We start from the raw sequence: 17745 nt of genomic DNA, 5'->3' as shown, positions 1-17745 counted from the left end.
CTGAGAGATGCAACAGGAGTAGTCATTATGTGGGAGGACAGTGCACAACTTCAGACTTTTAGACAATGTTGACCTCCAAGTATTGACCAAGGAGGATTGTCACAGGCTGACTAGCCCCTTAAGAGGGATCTGGGGTCAATACACCTGGACTAATTACCTGATTGATTAAAAGGAGGGAATCCGGGCTGATAAGTAATGGGTGGCTAGGGCTAGAGAGGTGTCATCCCCCCGCATATCTATTTTCTGAGCTACCCCACTGCCTGCCCAGTTCAGCAGGTGAAGCTCCACGTCTGGTGGCTCCAGGGCAAGGAAGGTGACAGAGTGGGACACTGCAGGGGGAGGTCCCCACCTATACACTGAATTCCCAACAGGTAGAACTAGATTCTTCAGTGTCACAAGGAAAAGCTGGCTTCTGAGCCACACTTCCATGAAGGTTTGCTGGAAGGGGGCAAGAGTCCTGGGGGAAGGAGGTGGATCCTGAGGTGATTGAGAGGGCAAGAGGGAGGAGAGTCTCTGAAGAAGGGGGAGATACTGAGGTGATTGGTATCAGGAGCCACCACTTTAGGGTGAGTGCAAGGCAGGGCCTGCTCCCTCGTCCACCTCCCAAAGAATATTTTCACCACCTGCCTATGCCTGGGCTTTGTAAGGGACTGAGTGCCTCCTAAAAAGGGGTATTTAATTATAACAACTTTAAACCCAGCTATGGGGAGGAAATCAAAAAGGAAAAGATAAGTAGTGTTGAAAACTCAGAGAGAGCAGTGAGGGCCAGGAGTCAGGAGCAGGGGAATGCTTCTGGAGACAACAAGGACAAGTTGGAGAGCTGGCTGAGTTGGGTCTGGGCTCCTAACAGAAACAGGTTGGTACGCCTTTATGGACCCGTCTGAAAGGCTGCAACCCCAGGAAAAGGGTCCTGAGAAACCTCATTACTTTATAGGGAAAAAAGCTGGGAAAGTAGCCAGGGAGGGTGAGGTTTGTTTGGCTGTGGACAATGGAAGACAGACCAAAGGTGATGGGGGGAGGGGAGAGACTGTTTGCCATTTGGGAGACTGAGAGAATCTAAGTTTGTCCAGTAGGAAGCTGGGAGGAGGAAGTCAAGAGTTGAAACAGTAAAGCGCCCAGACCACAGAAAAGAGAAACCGTGACCCACTGACAGATTGGGAAGAGACTGTTTTAGTTATTACATACTAATGATCTAGCTCTGAGAATGGGTGTATTACATGACTCCAGTCTTGGTCATATGATAAAGAGCCCTAGGGAAAAGGAAAACAAAGGACAGATACTGCTAAGCTGCCCAAGACAAGGATGGGACGCTACAGAGCGGATGTATACATCTACAAGAATGTACAGAGAATAACTCACAAGATAGGCAAAAGGCAGAAAATTTGGACTGAAGATCAGCACGGAGAATACAAAAATTACGGCAACTGGAAGACAAAGAGGAAGACGTAAAGATCAAAGTTGAAGACCAAGAACTAGAACAAAAGAGAAAATGTGTGTACCTCAGATGACTGGTATCGAACAATGGGAACTGTCAAGATGATATATAAAGAAAAGTTGGACTAGCCACTACTGCATTTGGAAAATTCTGGAAGATCTGAAAGGCTGAAGACATTTCAAGAAACATAAAGCATATATGAGACAACTGTTGTGCCAAAACGGCTGAATGAGTCAGAAAGCAGATAAACGAAATATATTGACTGCAGATACGACCTGGCTGAGGGGAACAACAATTGATTCAAGGCTGTAGAAAATAAAAAATGAAGTGATAAGAAAATGGCTTGGGCAACAAATAACTCTGTTACAGAAGGTTCAAGAAAGAAGACTGCAGTGGTCTGGACATGTGTCCAGGAAGGACCCAGAAAGGAAATCATTCATGGAGATACATACCAGAATGCAAGGAACTAGAAATGGAGGAAGACCGAGGATGTGTTGGATAGATACAGAACTAAAAGATTAAAGATGAACAAAGCCGTAAAAATGGTACAAGACAGAAAGCTGCAAAGGGCACAACTCCATCGTTATGTAGGTTCTCGTGGACCACAGAGGACAATTTATGAACGTCAATGTGGGTTGCACTGGAAAAGATCATGATGTCCAGGTTTTCCGCTGATCACAAGTCTACACTCATGGACAGGCTAAGACACTATTCCTACCAAGTGACATTGTCATAAATGGAGTTACTGTCCCCTCTGTTATTCTGGGGAACCCTACATACCTCCTTTTTACTAGGAGTATGAATCCATACCCTGATTTCAGAGGCCCTGGCAAAATAGGATTTAATTACACACTCAGCAGGTGCAGAATGGTTGTTGAATGTGCTTTTGGGAGATTGAATCCCATTGGAGACTTTTACAGAACCATTTGGATGCCAGTGTCATCGATGCTGTCCGAATTACCATGGCTTGCTGGGCCCTTCACAATCTTTGTGAAGCCAGAGGCGAGCCATTTCCCTCTGAACGGACCTATGACAGTGAGATCAGTACATTCAGTGAATCAGTACATTCAGCCGGAAAGTGCACCTACCACAGCTGGAGCTGGATGCATCCAGGCAACAGAGATCAGAGATGCTTTGTGTTCCCACACTGCGGACTTGTCTGGCCCAGTGGAAGAGAAGGAATAGTACAGTAACTCCTCACTTAAAGTCGTCCTGGTTAACATCGTTTCGTTGCTGCTCAGTTAGGGAACATGCTTGTTTAAAGTTGAGCAGTGCTCCCTTATAACATTGTTTGGCAACTGCCTGCTTTGTCCACTGCTTGCAGAAAGAGCAGCCCATTGCAGCTACCTGGTGGGGGCTTGGAACCAGGGTGGACCGGCAGCCCCCCACTCCCCCAAGTTCCTTGTGCAGCAGCTGCCCAGCAGGCTATCAGTTGCCAGCAGTTCAGCGGTCCCTCCCCCCACTGCCATGTGCTGTTCCTGCCCTCTACCTTGGAGCTGCTCCCGGGAGCCTTTTGCTTGTTGCACAGCGGGGAAGAGGGAGGCTAATATCAGGGTGTGTGTGTCCCCCACCCTCCCGCTCCTGCTGACCCTATCTCCCTAGAGCAGGGGACATGACAGGGCTCAGGATGGAGGAAGCTTGCAGGCAGCAGCTGCTGTCTCAACTTCCTGATCTAAAAAGGTAGTGTACTTAAAGTGAGGTCAGCATACTTAAAGGGGCAATGCGCTTCTTTCTCTCACACACACACACACACACACACACAGGGTGCGTGTCTCTGTCTGCCATGCTGTCTCCCCTCCCTCTATTTGTGCTGCCTTGTAGAGCGTGAGGCTACATTAACAACAATGTGTTAACCCTTGAGGGCTCAGCCGAATGCTCGTTCATCATTTAGCAGTAAGGCATTCCCTTGGAAATATCCCATCCTCTTACTCCACCACCTCAACCAAGCTTCACAATCACCATCATTGCTATGTACAGTATTAAATTGTTTCTTTAAAACTTATACTGTGTATACATATATATAATATAGTCTTTTTTCTGGTGAAAAAAATTTCCCTGGAGCCTACCTCCCCTTTACATTAATTCTTATGGGGAAATTGGATTCGCTTAACACTGTTTCACTTAAAGTCCCATTTTTCAGGAACATAACTACAATGATAAGCGAGGAGTTACTGTACCTTTATGAATGTGCTGGGGAGGGCGAGTACGGGGGCAGGTAGGGTGTTTGGGGAGAGGTGTGGAGTTTTAGTGCCAATGTGATGTACTTATGAATGACATGATCACATATAAATGGGGGAGGGATATTATTCACAGTACAGAACCATAGGGTTAGAAGGGACCACAAGGGTCATCTAGTCTAATCCCCTACCAAAATGCAGGATTTTTTGTCTAAACCACCCAAGACAGATAGCTATCCAGCCTCCTTTTGAAAAACTCCAGTTAAGAAGCTTCTACAACTTCCTTCAGGAGTCTGTTCCATTGTCCTACTGTTCTTACAGTAAGGAAGTTTTACCTGAGATTTAATCTAAGTCTGTATAGATTGATGTAAAGAAGTGATTGAAGTACGAACTGCTATAGATAACTATACTGAGGGATAATCTTTGCATACTAATTGTCCCTGCTCACGTGTTCACCTTTATTATTTTGAATATACGTTGTAGGATGTGAAGTAGTGACAGAAATAAACTTTCTTGATTAAATAAAAAAAATGTATAAACATGTTTAGGAAAAGTACAACATTCACCCACTGCCAGGCTGGTCAGCTGCCATTACCACACCAAAACCCCAGTAATAGCAGAACCTTACAGAAAAAACAAAAACCCACCAACTTTCACTAAATGGCGCTGGGGGGACCAATCCCGACTTAAGTTTTAACCCAGTGGTTAGAGCACTTACCTAGGATGAATGAGAACCCCCAGTTCAAGTCCCCCATCCACCTGAGAGGAAGAAGAAATTTGAACATGCATCTCCCACCTCTCAGGTGAATGTCCTAACCACTGGGCTATGGGATATTCTGATGTAGTGCTCCCTCAATCTCTCCTGTTCAAACTGTTTCGCTGTGCATAAAATAATGAAAAACTCATTGGGCCAAAGAGAGAAAGACAGCAAGCATGAGGATGACTCTGTAGCTTTGTAGTTAGAGCACTCACCTGGGAGATCCAGAATCCAGCTCCCTGCTCCAATGACTTTTTTTAAAGTTATTTATCAACAGTGGAACAACTTCAACAGAAGTGACCGGCAGAGCCTTACATCAGATTATCCCATAACCCACTGGAAAGGCATTCCCTTCAGAGATTGCAACTCCCTGTTTAAATCCCATCTCTGATGGAAGAGGAAATTGAGCTGGGGCATCTCCCACATCCCCGGTGAGAACCCTAACCACTGGGCTAAAGGTTATGAGGGAGGTTGTTCTTCTCCTCCAGCTTCTTGTAAAAGCAGCTGTCATAAAACATACAGCTAAGGGTAGCACAAAATCCCTCCTTTACCTGTAAGGGGTTAAGAAGCTCAAATAACCTGGTTGGCACCTGACCAAAAGAACCAGTAACAGAAGAAGATCCTTTCATATCGGGGGGGTTTGTTTGTGCTCTCTCGGGTCAGAGAGTAGGACCAGGCAGAAAAAACCCTCTCCTAAAACCCTACCTGAAATAAGCATCTACGATTACAAAACTGTAAGTAAAGCAAGGAAATGGGTCAGATTATCTTTTGTTTTAGCTTGTGAATTTTCCCTATGCCAAGAGGGAGGTTTATGCCTGTTTTTTGTAACCTTAAAGTTTTGCCGAGAGGGGAATCCTGTGTTTTATATCTTATTACCCTGTAAAATTACCTTCCATCCTGATTTTACAGAGGTGCTTCTTTTACTTTTCTCTTTATTATAAAGTTCTACTTTTAAGAACTTTTTTACTGTCCTAAAAACCCAAGGGTCTGGTCTGTGCTCACCTTGTTTACCTATTTGGTTGGTATATTATTCTCAAGGCTCCCAAGGAAAGGGAGTGAAGGGCCTTTGGGGGATATTTTGGGGAAACAGGAACTCCAAGTGGTCCTTTTCCTGAATCTTTGTCTAACCCACTTGGTGGTGGCAGCAATACCGTCCAAGGACAAGGAAGAATTTGTGCCTTGGGGAAGTTTTTAACCTAAGCTGGTAGAAATAAGCTTAGGGGGTCTTTCATGCAGGTCCCCACATCTGCACCCCAGAGTTCAGAGTGGGGACGGAACCCTGACAGCAGCATTTGCATCTAACCCCAAAGAGTTTGCAGCTGAGAATCCCAAACAGAGGGAAGTATCTCCTTTCCAACTGAACTTGGTCACCAAACTGCCAGGGGGTAGGGCTTACGACACAACCGTCACACTGGCACCTCCCATTAGCTAGCTTAGGCAGGTTGTCACCTAGCGTGCTGGATTTTGTGCATCCAATTTGGAGGTGCCTACATCTCCCCATTCATTGTATAAGGAGCCTTAGGCGCCTAACTCAGGCTTGGTGAATCCCAATGATTTTGTAGGTACTTAAAATTTAGGCATCATCATACCGAAGTTTCTTTCTGAATCTCCTCCTATGTATATTTGCTCTATATAGCAGCTAATGCCTTATCCATACAAACGGTATTTTATAGATCTTCCTTGGCTCTTAGATATAACGGATACTTGCATAAGACACAAAGAACCTGGCCTACTTCTGAGAGGACTTACTTCAATGGAAGTACTCCCAATTTACAGTGGCTGGTGAGCATAATGAAGCTCTCTTATTCTTAAGAGTACACTGGTTCCAGCTGCCCATTTCTGACCTGAAATTACAGTCTTAGCTTTGTGATATCACAACTAGTTACAGTAATAATCTTGTGTTAGTCTTTACAAATAACTGACTTTAAGGCTTCAGGGAGACATTTAGTTCCTTTTTCTTCAGCCTTTCATTTCAAGTATTTTTGTATATTAATTTCTCCCGTAGAAGAGTAAACCTCTGTTACCATGACAGATGTTTTGAGTATTATCTATCACCTACACAACTTTTTTTCCAAATCAGTCTCAAGAAAAAGTAGACCCAATGCTGTGCCAGTAGCCACTAGTATGGACCTATGTGCCCTTGCAGAATCACAGCAAACTCACTCAGACACTGATAGGGACAGAGTACAGTGCTAGCAAACCAAGATGAAGAATCAGGACTACTGATTCATTCACTGTGCCAACATAATAAACAAATCAACATAGAACGTAAACTGCTATGAAAAATAAAGGAATTTACTCAAGAGTAAATACTTTGATTTCATTTAACTGGCGGCCCCCAATAGTAACTTCTTATTTACATTGCTCACAACAAACTAAGTTTATTTAAGTTTGATAAATAATTTTTCACCTACCGAATCATGTGCTGCTAATGCAAGGGCTATGTTTACTGTAAGAAAAGAAGAAGAAAAAAGTTAATCACAGCAGAATTTTGTTTCCCAAATATTTTACCATATTATGAACCTCCACAAGAAAGGAAGAGACATCCAATATAAATACTGATCATGTGATTATAATTGCCACTTTAGTTCTTAAGGCTTGTCTTCTTCGCTGCAACAGTTAGGGTTTGTCTTCACTAGCAACGCTGAAGCGCTGGCCACGGCAGCATGGCCGCACTTTAATGTGGCTGTGTAGTCGCAGCACAACGCCGGGAGACAGCTTTCTCAGCACTATTTAAAAAAAACCCACCTCCTTGAGGGGAATGGCTACCAGTGCTGGTGCACTGTCTACACTGGCACTTTACAGCACTGAAACTTGCAGTGCTCAGGGGGGTGTTTTTTCACATCACTGAGCGAGAAAGTTGCAGCGCTGTAACATGCCAGCATAGACAAGCCCTTAGCTCAAGTCAATACACTTGAGTTAACCACCTAGCTCCAGTGAGAGCAGAGTTACCACACTGCAAAACAACGCAGGAGCTATAGAGCGAGTTGATCAGCAACACTGGATTAGCATCTGACGAGTTGTTTTAACTCAAGATGCTGCATCCCCACTGCATGATCAGCTCCAGCATTAGCAGCACTTGAGCCTCAACACCCCCCACACACCCTAAAGGGCTAACTCGTTTGATCTTAAAGCACCACTTAACTCAAGCTAGGGATTTGTGGGTGAATGGAAATCAGATTAGGGGAAAAACTTGAATCATAGCTCAAACTAATAGTGCAACGAAGGCAAGCCTTTAATTTCTAAGAAACAGTGCAAAATAAAAAGAGGTTTTTCAAAAGGTTTTGGTTTTCTCTACCAAAATAAAAGCTTGAGAAAAAATCTTTGAGATTTCTGTTAGAGAATTTAATACCAATTTGATTTTTTTAAAGGCGTACTTAAAAGGTTGTACTTAAAAACAAATTCATGCAGGTTTCCTTACCATGCTCTCCACTAACCTTTTTAATTTAATGACCAGTGACCTGCACCTTTAAAAATAGGCTTGTGCCATTTTTTGCTTCCATATGATTTTTTTTTTTTTTTTTAACTTTTAATGACATTTTCTGTAATAGGAACAAAACCAGGTTTTTGCTTGTTACTTTAAATTTCAAATCTTACCTACCCTGGAACCATCTGTAGCAGTGCTGCTTGGGAAATTTTCAACAATGGGTGAGAGAGGGGAAGAAAATAAAAGCAGATTCATCAAACTTTTACAGGAACATTCCAGTTTTGAAAAATTTACTCAAAGGTTTCTCAGGTCCAGTTTGGAATTTCTGGCCAAAACAAGAGAGACATTAGCACCTCAGCCTGGTGGCTAGGGCTTTCATCTCGGATGTGGAGACCTAGGTTCAAATCAGTGATCTGAATCATCGTAATAGCCAGGCTATTTGCTGTTCTCTGTTGGATAGGCCTGTCTGTCTCACTCTCTTACTTACTTCAAAAGGTCTCAAGTTCGCCCCAATACAGAACAGGAACATTTTTGAACTAGTGAAAAATTTTCACACAATGGGAAAATCATTGTCCACCCAACTCTAGTGTGGAAGCAACTTAAGAACTTGTAAAATTTGACAAGAAACTGAACACTGAGCAATTGAGAAGAATTTTTAGTCAGATGGTTTATATTTTTGTTTGTTTGTGTCAACCTTTATTTAACGCCAATACTTGGAAAGAAAGGATATTTTTATGAAAGATTCAACAACCCAACACCTTCAACTAAGGTACAAGACCCTCAAGAAGTCCTTCAGCAAAACCAGAAGGTTACTTGACCTTCCTAACAGTTCCAAGTTAAAAACAAACATTAAAAATAAAAATTCAATAAAAACCTCTTTAGGCCTTCGTTATACATCATACAAAAAAAGGACCACAAACCCAAGTTCAATTCTCTAAAGCAGCTCGTCTGTCTTTTTGGTAACGAGAAGGACGAGACAGATTTGTTGCAAGGTTGGCAGGGCAAGGAAAAGTTTAGACAAATTAGAAAAACAGAACTAAGATCTCTGCATGAATAAATTCTGGCAAGAGGGAAAACTGGAAGTGGAAGAGAGGCATAAAGAGAGAAGTAGGAAGGAATAAAAATAAACTACTTAATAGGTGGATGGAAAATAGTACAAGAGAGGAGGAACACCAAAAGAATAGAAGGAGGAAGAAAAAGCTTTTTCCACACAAAATAGCACCACCTCTCAGTCATTGACAGGAACTACTGTTTCCAGAAGATCCAAATCAGGTATGTGAAAGTGACAGAAGAAAGAGGGAAGTTGATTTGACTTCTCCTAAAGGTAGAAAAGTTATAGGGCAATGGGAGAACAGGAGAGAAACATCATTCAACAGTAAACACAACGGCTGATTAAGAAATAGTCTTGAATAGGCTTTTCCTGGGATTCCCATTCAGTTGTCCTAAAATGGAGGGGTGGTTGAGGCTGGAATGCAAGAATACTTAAGCAATGAAAAATATGGGAAACTGAGGCTCAGAGATACAGAAGTCAAAGATGGGGTGCTGAGGTCTGCAAAGCAGTCACATCTGTAGAAGTATCTCCCCAAGCGTCCTTTAACAAAAATGACAGGGTACACAACTTTAAAAGCAAGTTAATCCCAGATTTCAGCAGCAATGCAATAGGCTGAATAAAAATTCTGCAATTATCTAACCTTTTGATATTCCATCTTAACACTGAAATTTATTCTCATTTTGACAAATGAGCACTAAGAGACTGTTTTATCTTCTCAGTACAGATATGCAATACCCATTGAAAGGAGACTATAGCTCCAAAACACCAATCCTTGGACAGTGAATTTAGATTTAAGCTACATCTTTGATATTTATTACTTTGTTACGTAGCTGAGAGTGCAGTCCATATATATGGTCAAAGAACTGGAATCTCTGCCCATATTTTAAAAAAATATAGATTTTAATTAACTTCATCCAGACTCAATAAGTAGCCATGAATTCAGCTTGTTCATCTGTGGACATAAAGGGGTAAATTGTTTTTATTGTTGGAAAGTCAACTTTACAAACCATACTATCAACAACCTAAGTAAGAACAGTGAATTACAATTACCAGCCAGCAAGCACACTGTAAAGAAATACACCAATTGATTATTCCTTATGGTGTGTCCATAGAGAGATGAAACCTAAAATAAGGAAATTCACTCAATCTGTACTTCAGTTTACAATCACTATGGCAATTCCAAATTAAACATGTCTGTGTTTTGTTTTTGTTTCTTTAACAGCCTGCCCATTCCATGACTGGCAACCCAGAAAATGAACTTAAATATATATATTATTTATGTAGAGCTATGAGTGTCTTTTTTAGAACATAGACTTTGAACAAAGTCAGAATCTGAAGATTTCACCAAGAAATATATATACCAAGATATTGCCTTCTTAATATGGATTCTTGAAGAGATTTTTAAATGGATTCACAAAGGCTAATATAAAGAGAAATATTTCCCAAGTAATTTTTAATGTCAACAAGACTTTATTATTATTATTGAACAAATCTCTGCAGTGTTATCATCCCAAATGTAACATTATAGTTCTATTGCCGAGGAATCATAGTTAAAAGGTAAATCATTAGTTTGAAATCTAGTTAGATGAAGAAAAAAAAAAAAGGAGTCAAAGCAGTTTGTACTACACACACACACACACACACACACATTAGGCCCCCTACCAATTTTTGTGGTTTGCAATCACTGTTTTGTTTTTCCTTGGGTAATGTCCACACAAACAACTGAGAAAACTGACAAAGGTCCTGATCCTGCCAGCTTCCCTACATGGGCAGATCCCTGCCTTCCACTGAAGAAAATGAGTCTCCACATGTGTCGGAAGTCCACCTGCCCTGAGCAGCTTCTAGCAGCAGGATCTAATGGAAGTCTAATTTAGATCCTGCTCCTGCAGTATGAGGTGTTTATAGGCAGACCTCTGCATCCATGTGGAACTACTTTGAACACAGGGAGACCTTGCAGGGGTATAAGGGCCTATCCAAAATGACTGGACTATAGGATCAAGGCATATGAACTCTACAAGGTACTCAGTGAAACTGACTTACACAAAGTGTTGTGATTGTCAAATGCAGAAAGACAGACTCTCTCTTCCACCCCCCCACCCCCCCCGCAACCCTATTAAAATAATCTTAGGTGTTATTTGCACAATTATAGATGAAAAACTTTCAAACTGACTGTCCTTTTAAACTCTTGCAGACTACATAGACGTGAAACTGACTTGTCTGGTTTTGCATCTTCAGACTGAATGAAATACAAAAATTGCCTAATAGCTGAAAAGTAAAGTAGATTTTTTAAATGCTTTTAGTTTTTACTAATACTGCCATACCACAGATCTTTAATAAAGATAAATATGCATGTTTTTATTTTGCTGTTTACCGCCTGTGTAATTTTGTTTATTAATGTATTTGTATAAAAATACCATGCTCTTATGCATGTTATAAAACAGAAATAAATACCAATACAATAATAAAAGTGGATGCCAGAGCAAACACGAAAACTTACCTGCTGTTGTTGACTTTCCAACTCCCCCTTTCCCAGAAGCAAAAACCAATACCTGCTTAACTCCTTCTATTGGCTTTTGTTTTGGAAGTCCTCGAGACATGATTTGGGCACGTTTTTCTTTTAGAAACCCATCATTGGTGCTTGATGACTTAAAAAAAACAAAAAAAACCCACATATATACTGTTTTGTTACAGATGTACGAGTCCTGTACTCTTTGAAAGAAAAAATTTCAAAGCTGGATTCCAGGAAAGTAAGTCACCTTAAGACTCAATGGCCCTGTCTACACTTTTGCATGTGAGTAGTCCTATTTATTCAGTGGGAATTATCTCGTGTGTACAGTTACTCGTATACATCTTGCAAGATCAGGGCCTAATTCAGGAGTGATCCAACTGATGTCAGTGAAGTTACAAGTGCGCAAAACCAGTAAAGTATTGCCAGCCTCAAGTGTTCAAAAATCACAAACTGCACACCCAAAAAATTTTAACTTAAAAATCCTGAGATTTCTAACAATAACGTTTAGATTCTTTTATTTTGTGCTTTTCTCTACAACCATGTGAGCTAGAAACTTATGTTTAAAAAAAAAAAAGCACCCCGCAAGCTGAGATTCTCACCTACTTATATGACTCCAGGTGCTGGGACCTGAGGGGGGATGGTCTACCAGCTGCCATTGGCATCTTAAGCACCATGTCATCTAATCTTACTCAGAAAAGCAACTCAGGCTGACCCACTGATTAAAAAGGCAGAGGACACTCGTGGCCCTTCTACAGTAGGGTTCCCAACATTGCTAACAGCAATGAATCTGAACCACTGTTAGCAACAGTGGGTAATTTTTAACCTTGATAAGACTTTTTTGGCCTGATTCTGATCTGAATCTAACGAAACCAGTTTTACATATGTAACATCACAAACGTCACTGGAATTACTCCTGATTTACACTGGATTTACACAAGAGCAGAATCAGATCCAATAATTTTCTATGTCCTGCAGACACCCTACTGTATGGTATATAAGGAATTTCAGCTAGGAGTTTGACACATATACACACGCACGCCAGTCGACGTCTTGCCTGTCACCAGGGGCAACCTTAGACAAAAGTATAACAAATAGATACTTGAGACCCTATAATTCTGGAGGATTGTCTGTGGGACAACCCAGGAAACACTCTACCATTGGCAGCTCCTCCTCCTCCAGGTCCTGTTGCTGAACTAATGTCTTGTCTACAGCAGGAAACTGACAGCATATCTATAGTAAAATAACTATTAAGCTGTAAGCTATTCAGCTATAACTCCCCTGTATTGTATGACCACTCTATTCCAGAATAAAAGTGACTTTATTCCAGAACAATTACTCCAAAGGAGTGGACTAATCATTCCAGAATAACGAGGAGTCCCGTGGCACCTTAAAGACTAACAGATTTATTTGGGTATAAGCTTTTGTGGGTAAAAAACCCACTTCTTCAGATGCATGGAGTGAAAATTATAGATACAGGCATAAATATATAGCGGCACATGAAGAGATGTGAGTTACCTTACAAGTGGAGAACCAGTGTTGAAGGCCATTTCAGTCAGGGTGGTTGTGGTCCGTTCCCAATAATTGATGAGGTGGTGTCAATACCGAGAGCCATGCACTCTCAGTCCCTATTCAAGCCCAAATTGATGGTTTGGCCAGCATACATGGCAGAGGGGCATTGCTGGCACATGATGGCATATATCACAATAGTAGATGTGCAAGTGAATGAGCTTCTGATGGTGTGGCTCGGCCCTATGATGGTGTCGCTAGAGTAGATATGGGGCAGAGAAGGCAACGGGGTTTGTTACAGGGACACCATTGGCCATCACATACAGTCCCCAGCTAAAACCTCTCCAGAGCATCATCAACAATCTACAACCTATCCTGGAAAACAATCCCCCACTCCCACAGGCCTTGGGAGGCAGGCCAATCCTAGCTTTTGGACAGCCCCCCAACCTGAAGCAAATACTCACCAGCAACTACACACACCACAGAAACACTAACCCAGGAACCAATTCTTGTAACAAACCCTGTTGCATTCTCTGTCCCCATATGCCGCTCTGCCGTGTACAATGGCCAAACCCCACAGTCTCTATATAAAAGGATAAATGGACACAATTCAGACATCAGGAATGGTAACACACAAAAGCCAGTAGGAGAACACTTCAATCTCCCTGGACACTCAATAACAGATTTAAAAGTAGTCATTCTTCAACAACAAAAACTCAAAAACAGACTGCAAAGAGAAACTGCAGAGCTACAATTTATTTGCAAATTTAACACCATCAATTTGGGCTTGAATATAGACTGGGTGTGGCTGGCTCACTACAAAAGCAAATTTCCCTCTCTTGGTATTGACACTTCCTCATCAATTATTGGGAGTGGACCACACCCACATGGACTGAACTGGCCTTCAACATGGATTCTTCACTTGTAAGGTAACTCACTTCTCTTCATGTGCCGCTATATATTTATGCCTGTATCTGTAATTTTCACGCCATGCATCTTAAGAAGTGGGTTTTTTATCCACAAAAGCTTACGCCCAAATAAATCTGTTAGTCTTTAAGATGCCACCAGACTCCTCGTTTTTGTGGATACAGACTAACACAGCTACCCCTCTGATACTTCATTCCAGAATAGACTGTCCCCCCAATACCAAAACACCTACAGCTCAAAAAATTGGTTAGTCTCTAAGGTGCCACTAGTACTCCTTTTCTTTTTGCGAATACAGACTAACACGGCTGCTCCTCTGAAACTTACAGCTCAAAAGTTACTCTGCTTTAGCTATGCCAATCAATTTCCCCCATGTAGACAAGCCCGGAGATACAGCCACTTACCATGAGCAGCAAATATATCATTATGAGCTGTGCTGCCAAGTCCCTGAGACATAAAGCTCTTGCGGGACTGGCAGAAAGGGGAAGACCCGCTCCCGCAAAGGACCCTACCAGCGGGACCCAGCAGCACGGAGCGAGTGAGGGCCACTGGGAGACCCAGTCCCGGCGGGTAAGCAGCATTAGGAGACCCAGCCCATGGTGGGGCGCATGCACCCCCTACACTACAGGCCCCGTCCTGTTGGGCCGGGGTCCTGCGAATGGGCCTTTCAGGGACCCAAAATGGGGCCTATTCCCTCACGGGACCCACCCCACAGTCCCTATGGGGGCTGCTAAGGGCCCCCACTTCACGTGGCCACAGCGCTCCCTAGGCGGGGTGCGGGCAGACCTGCCCTACCCTTGGTGTTTGCGCGCCCCGCCGCCAGTACAAACAGCCGGGGCGGAGCCCGCGCCCAGGGAAGCGGCGGGGGTGGCGGCTCCGCTCCTCCTGGTTCCCCCGGGGCTGCACTTACCGGCGAGCGAGAGGAGAAGGCGGCGCTGCCCCAGCCATGCAGGCGGCGCGGAGCCCCAGGGCAGAGCCTGGCGCATAGCGCCCGGCTCCACGCTTGGGCCACCATCTCCTCTACTGCCCCGGGCGCGCTGAGATGGCGTCGCTTAACCCCGCCTCAGCATCCCGCCCCCTTCCCCTGTGGGGCCGGAGCCCAGCACTAGGGAGGCGTCTGCCTGCCCCGCACCCTGCCGGGCCCTGTGTAAAGCGCTCCGCTCCTTCAGGACGGGGCCGTCAGCCGGAGGCGCTGAACTCAATCCTCCCGCCCCAACGGGAGCGGATGCTGCTCAACGCCTCCCTGGCCTCAGGCCCGTGTAATTTGTACATTTAAAGGGCTCCGCAGGAGGATGTGTGGCAAAACCCTTGCTTGGTGTGCACCGTGCGCTTGGCACTGCAGAGGCAGGGTCCTGGCATTATACTGGTTCATAGGCAAACGCCACACACCATGCAATTTCAAACAAGAGGGGACTGTTTCTTCGTCAGAGTTCATCACCGTGACACGCCACGAGGTCTGTGTCTACCATGGGTCCCTGTGGATACAAGGTCATCCTGATTCTCTTTGGGGACAGGCTAAAGATAACGTTCTCTTCGTATATTAAGGGTTCCCGCCCATCTGTTGCCTAATGCTTTGCAAACCATGAGAAGGCACTGCTAGCAAGAATGTAATCTATAGTTAATGCTTTTTATAAAAAGATATAAAAACCTCTTGCTTCAGTGTTTAAGGCAGTCTCTATTAGCAATTAGGGTGACAATTTCTTGCATCTTCCACTGAAGCACTTGTCGGAAACTTTTAACAGTGCAAGTAATTAAGCACTGGAACAATTTACCCAGGGTTGGGGTGAATTGTCCATCACTGACAACTTTTAAATCAGTGGTTCTCAAATTTTTGTATTGGTGACCCCTTTCACATAGCAAGCCTCTGAGTGTGACCCCCCTTATAAATTAAAAACACTTCTTAGTATATTTAACACCATTATAAATGCTGGAGGCAAAGCTGGGTTTGGGGTGGAGGCTGACAGGTCGTACCCCCCCACACCCGTGTAATAACCTTGTGACCCCCTGAGGGGTCCCAACCCTCAGTTTGAGAACCCCTGTTTTAAATCATGATTGAGTGTTCTAAAGATCTCCTCTAGGAATTATTTTGAGAAGTTCCAAAGGACTCATCTACCCTTAGAATCTGTGCTGGTTACTGTTGGGGACAGGATACTGGACTAGATGTAGCACAAGACTGATATGGTATGGCAATTCCTATGTTCCGATATAGGGTGTGCATTCCCAGGCAGTGACCATAGAAAGAAGCTGTGACAGTTCCTAATTAAAATTTACAGAACTACCAATACCATGAATGAAACATTGTTGGGTGATGTCATCCCTTAAAAAATAAGCTTAGACACATATCTTTCATAGAGTTGTTATATATTGCCTTAAAATGGGGTTGATCACACTATACTATTTCATGAGTAAGGCTACATTTTAGTCATGGGTAATTTTAGTAAAAGTCATGGACAGGTCACGGGCAGAAAGGGGAAGATGTGCTCCCGCAAAGGACCCTACCAGCGGGACCCAGCAGCACAGAGCGATTGAGGGCCACTGGGAGACCCATTCCCCACGGGCAAGAAGCATTATGAGACCTAGCCCATGGTGGGGCATATGCACCCCCTACACTACAGGCCCCATCCTGTTGGGCTGGGGGAGGGGTCCTGCGAATAGGCCTTTCAGGGACCCAAAATGGGGCCTATTCCCTCACGGGACCCACCCCACAGTCCCTATGGGAGCTGCTAGGGACCCCCACTCCATGTGGCCACAGCGTAAACAAAAATTCACAGCCTGTCACCTGTCCATGACTTGTACTATATACCCCTAACTAAAACTTGGGCTGAGGGGCCGTGGGTGTTCTGGGGGGGTGGTCTAGGGGTGCTGTGGGGTGGCCCAGGACCCCTGCTGGTACTGGGGTGGCCAGGCAGCACATGACCTGAGACTCCCGCTGACGTTGGGGGGAGCAGGGGGGTGATGCATGGCTCAGGATCCTGGCTGATATTGGGGGTGGGTTTGGTGAGGCTGGCAGGCTCCCTACCTGGCTCCGTGTGTCCCTGCAGCTCCTAAGGGGATGGAAAGCCAGGGGGGCTCCACATGCTGCCCCTATCACAAGCTCCACTCTGCAGCTCCCATTGGCCAGGAACCGCAGCCAGTGGGAGCTGTGGGGGTGGTGCCTGCAAGCAGGGACAGCGTGCAGAGCCCCCATGGCTCCTCCGCCTAGGTCAGGAGCTGCAGGGTGATGCCGGCCGCTTTTGGGGCACCGTGAATTCCGTGACCTCTGTGACAGACACACCGCCTTATTCATTAGACACCCACGGGACGCCCGTGATTCCACAACATGGTTTGTTGCTGTCCATGCTGGAAAGACCAAACCCTATTTATACAGAATTCCCCAACATAGTAAATTTTGCATTGTGGATAGTCCCTTAATTAGGATTGAAAACCTAATACAAAATTATCTTTTTGTTTACACCAGTTTAAATCAGGAGTAAATCAATGGTCTATAATCTGTTGAGTCTACTGTAGTCTGTTGAGTTATATTAGTGTAAAACTGGTGTAAAAGGAAAGTCAGGCCTGAGGCAAAAATACTGTTGAAGTCCTGACTACAGAGGCCAGCCAAACTGTATTTTAATCCAGTCTTTTTGGAATTCAGTTTAAACTAAGTTCTCATGCAAGGCCCAATTTTGCAAATCCTTACTGTCATGAATAGTCCTTATTCCATGCAAGTAATTCCGACCCTTGCAGGTTCACGCCTTTAGTTTTCAAACATAAACCCCAATGTGTAGCTAGTGTTCCATTGTTGTAGATACTTGCAGTGTGTGATGGCTCCAATTTTCTAAAATCAATTTAAAATGTTATTATAACAAGGCCTACAGTTGTTTTACTTTCAGGAGAATTTTTACCATCATTTTTAAATGTTTTATTTTTTGTCCTATATTTTTAAGACACAGATAATCAAGCATTTTGTTGAAACACAC

General features: G+C 43.8%; 1 protein-coding gene across 6 annotated transcripts in view; it reads right to left on the bottom strand.

Annotated features, from left to right (window-relative positions):
- NUBPL (nucleotide binding protein like) overlaps positions 1-14976 on the bottom strand; it is a 153515-nt gene extending 138539 nt beyond the window's left edge. For 2 of the 6 annotated variants that reach the window (XR_005225548.2, XR_006291800.1), the window contains exons 1-3: positions 14697-14959; positions 11345-11492; positions 6784-6818 (exon numbers count right to left, since the gene is read on the bottom strand). Coding sequence is in view for 4 of the 6 variants with exons in the window: in XM_043549708.1 (XP_043405643.1) it covers positions 6784-6818; positions 11345-11492; positions 14697-14801 (288 nt within the window). In the remaining 2 variants the exon portion in view is untranslated. Of the gene's footprint in view, positions 1-6783; positions 6819-11344; positions 11493-14696 lie in introns of all 6 variants that reach the window. The other 4 variants (XM_037900569.2, XM_043549707.1, XM_043549708.1 and 1 more) reach the window with 3 other exon arrangements.
- Between the last annotated feature and the right edge of the window lie 2769 nt (positions 14977-17745).

This window comes from Chelonia mydas, chromosome 6, assembly GCF_015237465.2.
Source record: "Chelonia mydas isolate rCheMyd1 chromosome 6, rCheMyd1.pri.v2, whole genome shotgun sequence".
NCBI classification, from domain to species: Eukaryota; Metazoa; Chordata; order Testudines; family Cheloniidae; genus Chelonia; species Chelonia mydas.
The sequence above is the reverse complement of the archived record's forward strand: the minus strand, read 5'-3'. Positions and strand labels throughout refer to the sequence as shown.